The 8,596-nt window shown below is 42.2% G+C and overlaps 1 protein-coding gene across 1 annotated transcript in view; it reads left to right on the top strand.

Moving 5' to 3' along the window:
• FRK (fyn related Src family tyrosine kinase) overlaps window positions 1-8,298 on the top strand; it is a 53,550-nt gene extending 45,252 nt beyond the window's left edge. Inside the window, exons 6-8 of the mRNA XM_035900693.1 lie at window positions 3,729-3,910; window positions 6,102-6,278; window positions 8,143-8,298. Of these exons, the coding sequence (XP_035756586.1) occupies window positions 3,729-3,910; window positions 6,102-6,278; window positions 8,143-8,298 (515 nt within the window). The remainder of the gene's footprint in view (window positions 1-3,728; window positions 3,911-6,101; window positions 6,279-8,142) is intronic.
• The last annotated feature ends 298 nt before the right edge of the window (window positions 8,299-8,596 follow it).

The raw sequence follows: 8,596 nt of genomic DNA, 5'->3' as shown, positions 1-8,596 counted from the left end.
CAGCTCAGAGAGACTGGGGGAAGTCAGTTGGTATAAGGCAGCTGTCAAGATAACTGTAAAAATGACCAGCTGAAACCCAGCCTAGTGGTATCTCTCCTTGTCTGATGGCCTGTGCGCAGGGGGATAAACAGAACCAAGAGGTGGAAGCAGAGACCCAGGTGTTTTGATAGGTATTGGTCAGAGAAAAGTCACTGCCGTCAGTGCAATAAGGAAGGAGATCTGAAGCCTCTGCAGAGCTCCATGGCTGGAAGCGATCGGTATCGGCTGGTGGTCAGTGCACAGCTCCTGATAAGCATTCCTGAGACTCAGCCACTGCAGGAACCAGGCAAACCTTTCCAAAAGGCTGCTGTCTCTGTGCAGCCTAAAGTGTAAATATGGCAAACTGAAACAGAGGGACCGTCCAGAGATCATTCTTTGGTTAAATTTCCTCTCCTAGAAATGCATGGCATGTTTTTCCAGCTTTAAAAATCCCTAATATTTCATGCATAGTGACTATCGCATTCCACTATAATGACAGCTACTTAATAATGATGGGCACGTGAATTCCCCGTGCACCCTGTGAATGTACTTTGGGATACTTCTTGATGAACTCTGCTATGCAGAGTTATTGAGCTGCCACCAGTATGAGAAAAATGCAACTGAAAACTTTTCTTTGTTATTGGATGTGAATGAAATTGTCATAAATGTATGAGTGTTTTTATCAAGTCTGATAGACCTGGGGCTTGTTCTGCCAGGGACGCAGTCTTGAAGTTCAGTGAATTATTACGGAGGCAATGCTCTCAACTGGGAAAAGTGCTGCTTATATATTTATTTATTTATTTATTGTCAGGCATCTGTCAATAAGAATATTTTGCTGTCTTTCCTATATGAGATATTGTGACTGATTGTTCAGAACAGGGTGCAGACCCTAAGCCTTCTTTAATATTTTCTCTAATAAATTTTTCATACAAGAGTGATAGTTTTGTCAAAAAATGTTACTCAAAAAGGACGTGGAGGTGCTACATTTTCTTTATAGGATAAAGAATAAGCCAGGGGAAGGTTTTATAAATTCACCAGTAGTGCCTGGTTTTGAGTTAGGAAGTTATATTAACTTTCGGTTTTTTGTTGTAGTTTTTCCTTCTTTAAAACACTTTAAAAAAACCTAAAGCACATGTATACCCATATGAATACAACTGGAAACTCTTCTGACCTGCTCTCAGCCAGCCAGATGGGAGCTGGCTCTGGTCTGGAAACCTTTGTAGTTGTACAATGCAGTGCTGTGCTTGAACTTTTGTGCTTTGACTGGCCCAGCCTGGGATTTTGGAGGTATAGTCAGAAATCTTTACAAGACATGTTTTGCACGTCAGATCCCAAAGAGACTCATGCTTCATCTTTCTGCACAGTTTGCACCTTCTGACCAGTTGAGGCTCCTCTTCACAGCTTTCCCTTCTTTAGCTCCAGAACAGCAGCAGTGCAGAACCGGCTCACAGAGAGAAACCCTCCAAGAAACACAGCAGCAGCCAGGGCAATGGTGGCCTCTTCCCCCCCCTCAGCCCATGTGCTAAAGGCAGTAAGGTCAGCCTGGTCTGGGATCCCAAACAGGCCCCAGTGCAAATCTTTCAGCTGCAACTCCACCATTAGAAGTGGATCTCATCCTTCTCCTTTAACACAGAGCATCTGTGTGTCCTGCAGGGAATAAGACAGGGAGGGTTTAGCAGCTCTCTAACTCCTATTCTGCACTGAAGCAGCTCATCCTTTTTTGCCGTGACATTGCTGTGTTCTGCCTCTTGGAGCAAGCTTGTGTCAGGCCAGCCTGGAGCATCATCAGAGCAATAACAAACCTGTGCTCAAGTCTGTCTGCACCCGTGACTGCTTTCACCAGGAAGTGGTTCATAGCCTGTGCAGATGAAGGAGCAGTGTGAAAGAGAACACGGAAAGAGGGTTTTTAAACTGAGTCACATAAGCTAGTTTCCAAACCCCAGATACCCATGCGTGGTATTTGTACATATTTAGTCATATTCTGATTGAATACAACATAAGCATCTTTTACGGATTTATATCTTTGTCCAGCAAGCTGAATAATAAATGTTGATGTCTGCCAGTTACCAGAACTGCAAAATTCAGAGTGTTATATCACTCTGTGGCCTGATGATGGATTTTCTTGATGGTTAAGCCGTAGATTTTCACGTAGCCTGATTTTTCTCCCTCTCACTTTTAAAGGTCAAGGCAGCTATTAAACATGTGTGTGGGAGAGGAAAAGACTTTCTGAGTCAACAATAGAAGTAAATAATAGTGCTGGATTATCATGACAATGAGTTTAGCCTCAAAAAGGAAGTAGGACAATACAGATACAGGGCAAACTTAATAATTTAAAATTCATTTCTTTTACTTATTCATCTCAGAACATCCAGATGAGCAGGAAATTCAAGGCCTGGAGATTGCAGAATAGATTAGTAAACAATGGAATTTCACACTCTTCATAAGGAATGATTGCAAGGTTAGGTCGGATAAAATGCCAGAACTGGAGCAGGCTATGCAAAACAATGCTAAGACACACTTTGACTATGAAACGATTCGAAATAAGCAACAGAAAACTGTCAGCTACAAATGTTTTATTTCTTTAACACAGAGGCAGTAAGGAAAAGTCACCATCCTCAATGAGAAAGGAGAACTACCAATAAACATAGCATCAAACACTCAGCTTTTTTATATAGTTATGATTCTGAAACAGAAAGTTGGAACAGTTTTGAATATTAGAGGCTCCAGAGGTAGGCACTCATGCTTCAGGGCTGCAGTGTTTGGGTTTGGGTGACTATAACACTGATTTGGCTTGCCTAGATTACCTTGGGGTATGAATTCTTTGCTATGAGGAGGTCAGCTGTCCCCAAAATGCCATAAGGGCCCTGAATTTGAATTCTAGTGTGTCATACCCCAACAACTTTTTTTGAGTACCTGTCTTGCTGTTCTTGGCTGCAGTTTTTCATGGCATAAGGCTCTTTCCTTCATTTGTGGAGGGAAGTTGCTCTGCTCAAAGTTCTTTCTACTACTTCATTTGAACAGCTGATCTTTGATTGCCAGATCTCTATTTCTGGGACTTGCTGATCAGTGGTGGGAATGGCACACACATTGCTTCAGAAAGTTCTACAAGAGAAGCAGGCAGTTTGAAAGCATCTCACGGAGTCCTACTGTTGAGTAGCAGCAACAGAGATAACAGCGTGAAGCAGTCAAGTGGACTGGAAAGTGAAAATGAGAGTTACGCTTGACAGCAGATGGTATATTTCCTAGTAAGAATCACTGGAGAACAGGGAACCAGCATAATTTTGTGCTTTTCCATCTTTAGTCAGTTTTGGCTACACTCAGTGAGTACTGACATTAGCTCTTACTCACAGTTTGGAATGGGTTATGCACTCGTCAGAAAGGCAGACATCTGCATTACTATCAGTAGATAAACACCTTTTTTTTTTTGGACTGTGTCAGAAGCTCCTTCCAGTCCTAGATCAACCACTGCATTTAGTATCTACTCTTTTGGAGAAGATGGGGCAGGCATTGCTACTCAGTTATCATGAAACTGGCTGCATGACTTCAAGTAGCATCATTCACTAACCTGTGTCATTTGGTTGGGCTGTTACTTTATTGTGTTGCATGGTTTTGTCAATTTGTGTTGGCTGTTTGAACCAGTCATCTGTTACCTTATTTGTATCTGAATACTGTAAATATTATGTTATCCTTGTCATTTTCTTTTTAAACAGAAGATGCAGGATCCCAAATCTTCCTGCCACATCAAATAGACATGGCTGCTCAGGTGGCTTCTGGCATGGCTTACCTTGAATCTCAGAACTACATCCATCGGGATCTTGCAGCCAGGAATGTTCTTGTTGGTGAACATAGTGTTTACAAAGTGGCAGACTTTGGACTTGCAAGAGTTTTTAAGGTGAGTTGTGAGAGGGTGAATTGGCTTTACGTTAACTCTGGGGAACAAGGTGGAAGAAGTCAACTAAAGGATGAACTGCAGCCTCTGAATTGCTGGGTTCAGGCAAAGGGAATACCTGGGGAGAAAAGGACCCCTAATATGTTCACTTGTTTCCTCTACCATTATCCCATGCAAAGTTAGAAGCTGGCCTGTGCCTTTGTGTCAGTCTGCAGATGTCCTCCTGGTGTCTGCTTCCCACTCAGCCACCAAGGAAGGAGCCTGGCAAGAAATCCCCTTTGCTGCACAACCTTTATCCACACCGCTGGCGTCTGCCACATGGAGAGAGATCACAGGAATGATGGCAAAATTATATTCCTGAGCCTGTAAAAGAAGGCATATAAAAATGTATTGACAGCTATTCTTCCCTTGTTCACTTCCCTGCTGCCTCCATGATGTTTGCGAGTGTAGGTAGTAATCATAAAAGGACCTTATTCCTCTCCACGACTAACAGCGGAGTTCATAAAGTGAGCTCTCAGAGCTTTAAATCTCATGCAGTTTCAAGTTCTTTGCCATTGCACTGGCTTTTTTCTCTAGCCCTTGAGGATGTGGAATGCTAAGTAAACCTGACCAAGATCACCCTAGGAAAGAACCATTGTTTAAAAATGAGATTTCCTACCTCTGGAAATTATTTGATCAGAGTTAGAAAGACTAGATTTGCCATATTTTATGGATTTCAATATGTAATCCATAATTTCTCAGGTCTTATTATTGCTTTTATTGATTTATGTTCTTGCACTGAGAAGGAAAAACAAAGAAAAAAGCCCTCTGCTTCTCTTTGTTTTTTTTTTTTCTATTCAAGCAGTAGAAATTGAAGTTCATAACAGAGTTGGATTTATTACATACTGAAGTATAGAATAATGGCTTGACAGTGGCATCAAGGGACTTTGAAAGAGCTTTTTGCTTAATTTTGATTTTTCTACTTATGCATAAGTTCAGATTGCACATTTCTTAACATGAAAAATACATATTTTTAAGTGAACAATGCTGACAATGGATATTTCTTGTTTGTCCTCACTAGAAAGGGTAATAATTTACAGCTGTTGACATTTCTTGTTAAAACTGAACTTTGCTAAAGTACTCTGTCATAGAGTCATCTTGGCAGACTTTCTTAGGAATATTCTGTCTCCTAAGCCAAAGCACTAAGTGGTCACATGCAAAGATCCCAAATGAACAGGTGTGAGAAATGAAATCTGTATTTCTGTATGCGTTAATTAGCATAATGAAATAATTTCCCGTTTCTAGAGATGAGTATTGTGGTCAAGATGTCAACTGTATTAGTATGTAGGTACAAAACAGTAACAACCAGTCCTTTCAAAACTATAGGGCATTACAGCTGGGAAACGTACATTCTGTACTAAAACCAATCAATCAAACAAATCTTGTACACATTTGCCCGATTTGCATGTGAAACCTGCAACAACCTGACCAAGGCTTGGATGTGACTGATGTACAGCAAATTATGTTTAGGAATTAAAGAGAGAATAAATGTTCATGAAGTTTAGATGTCTGCTATAAAACTTTAAGGACATGATTTTACAAATTTGCAAGTAAATAATTTTTCTTTTCCTATGTGTCTTTCATCTTCACTTTACGTGAATTAACTGGACCCACTGTAAGCTAGTATGTTAATTTGAATCACTTGGAGTTTGTTCTTTGGTCCCCAAAATCTGCTTAAGTGATTGTTATCAAAGTCAATGGCCCTTCAGCACCACAATAAGTCACAGAAGAAAGGTTCCGAAATTCAGTAGCTCTTGCTCTTGCCTTCTCTGTTTACTGAAGACCAGACGTGGAGCCATTTGGTCTCTAGGGTCAGCAGGATGCCTGCACTACCACTCCTGACAGAATTCTGAAATCTTGCAAGCCAGGTCCAGAATGCACAGTAGCAGGTCATAATTATCATGAGCCACTCCAACACTGTGTGCTTGCCTGAAATGACAAATGCTTTAGAAAAGCCTCCGATGAACAGTAGCGTTTCTCAACTGTGCAGCCCAATTCAACAATAGACTTCAGAAAGTGTGCGCTTTAATACCATGAAAGGCAAGTGCTTGGCTAAAAGAGGATAAGATTAAGCACATGCTTAGCTTAGTCAAGTGCTTAAGTTCTTTGCTGAAGCAGATCTGAAACCAGGCTTGCTTCATTTTACCCATGACAGGTAGAAAATGAAAACGTATACGAAGCTAGGCCTGAAACAAAACTCCCAGTGAAATGGACAGCCCCGGAGGCCATCCGCTATAACAAATTCAGCATTAAGTCAGATGTCTGGTCATTTGGAATACTTCTCTTCGAAATAATCACCTATGGGAAGATGCCTTATGCTGGTAAGAATGATGTCTAATGTTTTCTTGCTTTAAGAACAGCACACAAAAAATCTGAATGCCTGTTCTACAGGCATGTTAAAGGGTTAAAACTGTGAATACAGAATGAAGGTTGTTCAGATGAGGTCCACTTAGTGGGTCAGACCTTCTGGCTGCACCAGGCTCCCTGGAAGCTTTCCAAAGGCTGTGATTAGCAGCCATTCAAGCTTCCTCTTGCTGGAGTCAAACTGCATTGTACAGGCACCTAAGCCAACTGGCTATTTCCCTCCAGCATCAGATCAAAGATACCAATTCTTGGAGTGTGGAAAAAGGGAAGGTTTTTCTGTCCCCCATCCCACCCTGGTTTGTTTTTTTTTTTTTAATTTTTTTTTTTTTTTTTGAGGACATCTAATGGAAGAACAGTTTATTATGTGTGAAGTGCTGCACAGGCACTTCAGGAAGAAGGTGTCTGAAAAATGAATCAGGGTGTTTTTACTCCCTTCCCTCATATTTGACTACTGCAGTGGAAAGCCTTCGTAAAGAGAAGGATCACAAGAATTAGGAATAAAATATCTCCAACCTCAAAAGTAGTTTTAATGGTATGAGAGCAGCTATTATTCCTAGCACTGTGAAAAAATGGTCAAGGAACTGTGGCTCCAATAACACAAGTTATCAGTGAGATGATTGACTGTGACTCATTTTGTGCTGGTGAGGAGAACACAAGGGAAGGACGAAAGCAAAAAAAAAAAAAGTTATTCTGCATCTCTACAGGCCTGAGGGGTGGTGTGTTCACCATAAACTACTTTTCACAGGATCCCAAACTGGTATTTCCTGTAAAAGGAAAAATTGATTTTGCTTTTTGATTCCTGCTCTCACCTCCTGTGAAACTATTCTGGGAAAAAAAAAAAAAAAAAAAAAAAGGAAAACCAAAGCCAAACCCTCTCATCTCATATAAACTATAGGTGCATGCATATGCACAGACACACACATATATAAATTATTCAAGTATAAATTATATGTAACACCATGATTCTCAGTATTGTCTGTAAATATGTTCAGCATCATCCTTTTGCAAAGGTATAGTTTATCTGTAACTTTACAGTAGAAAATGCTTTGCCATGGCTGTTTTGTTACATGGTATCACTTTCAGGAGTCTGTCCTCAGTAATCATGAGAAGAGGTTGCGTTGATCCATGGTGGCAGTGGGTAATGTACAGAGGAAACACCACTCAGAGATCTAGGGAAAAGAAGTAAAGATTATGCAATTCAAGATTTAATTTAAAGAGTAAAAAATTAAAAGGGAATGGGACAATAGTTTTAATATTTAAAGGTATAGCAAAAGTAGGGAATGGTTTCTTCGCCATGACTCGCAGTGGCAGAGCAGGCAGGATGCCATCTTGTGGCTGTACCAGAGGAAACGTAGGGCTGATGTTAGGGAGAACTTTCTAAATGTGCGGGAAATTCAGCAGCAGGACAGATTTTCTTGGGGGATTTTGGAGTCACTGAGACCTAGAGGGATTTAGGAACAGTTTAAGGGAAACAGATGTCAGAAAATTCTCAGCAAAGCCGGGTGGCAGAGGAAAAGCCTCACACGCGGATGAACCCCTTTGCTGTGCCTCTCAGGTGGCGCAGTGGGGGTGAGGGGGCTGGGAAGTGCTGGAGGGAGTTTTTAGCTGCTGGTTTGGGATCCTCCAGTGACTGCTGTGTTGCTGCCCCCCCCGTTGCCCTTGCAGGGGTCCTGCTGAGGCCAGCTCTGCCCTCTGCGTGCACATGTACCTCACGGGGGGTGAGGGGGGACCATCCCGTTGCCTCCTCTCAGTAAGAGATAGGGATGTGTGGTGTCACTTAGTACACCCCAAGAGGTCTGACGAACTCCTTTTGGCTTGCAGGTATGCTGCAGGAGCCCTGCCCGCTGCCGCTCTACCAGCTGATGCTGCAGTGCTGGAGCACGGAGGTGGGCGGGCGTCCCACCTTCGAGGCCCTCTGTGGGCAGCTGGAGGGCTACTTCGAGACCAACTCCTCTTCCTACACCCAGGCCCAGGCCGTGGTGAAGTGAAACCCCAGGCAGGGGCTGAGGGACAGGCGCCAGCGAACGCGGCTGAAGGGGGGAGCTGGGAAATCGGCCTCACCTCAGGCATGGAGGTTGTTAGGGGATGCTGAGGAATCGTGGTACGTTTTCACTCCCACGCTGATGCTCAAAGACACTTAGGATTTTTGCTGCTGGCAAGTGTTCTGCAAAGCATCAGGAAGCTGGAAGGGTGGGGGCTTCTAAAAAAATAAAAAGTCTTCTATTTATTTTTTAAATAATGTCACAAGAATGCACAAATGAAATGAGTGGTGTTCAAAAACCATTG

Source organism: Egretta garzetta, unplaced genomic scaffold, assembly GCF_000687185.1.
Source record: "Egretta garzetta isolate BGI_Z169 unplaced genomic scaffold, ASM68718v1 scaffold18, whole genome shotgun sequence".
Taxonomy (NCBI): Eukaryota; Metazoa; Chordata; class Aves; order Pelecaniformes; family Ardeidae; genus Egretta; species Egretta garzetta.
This window is presented reverse-complemented; position numbering and strand designations above follow the sequence as displayed.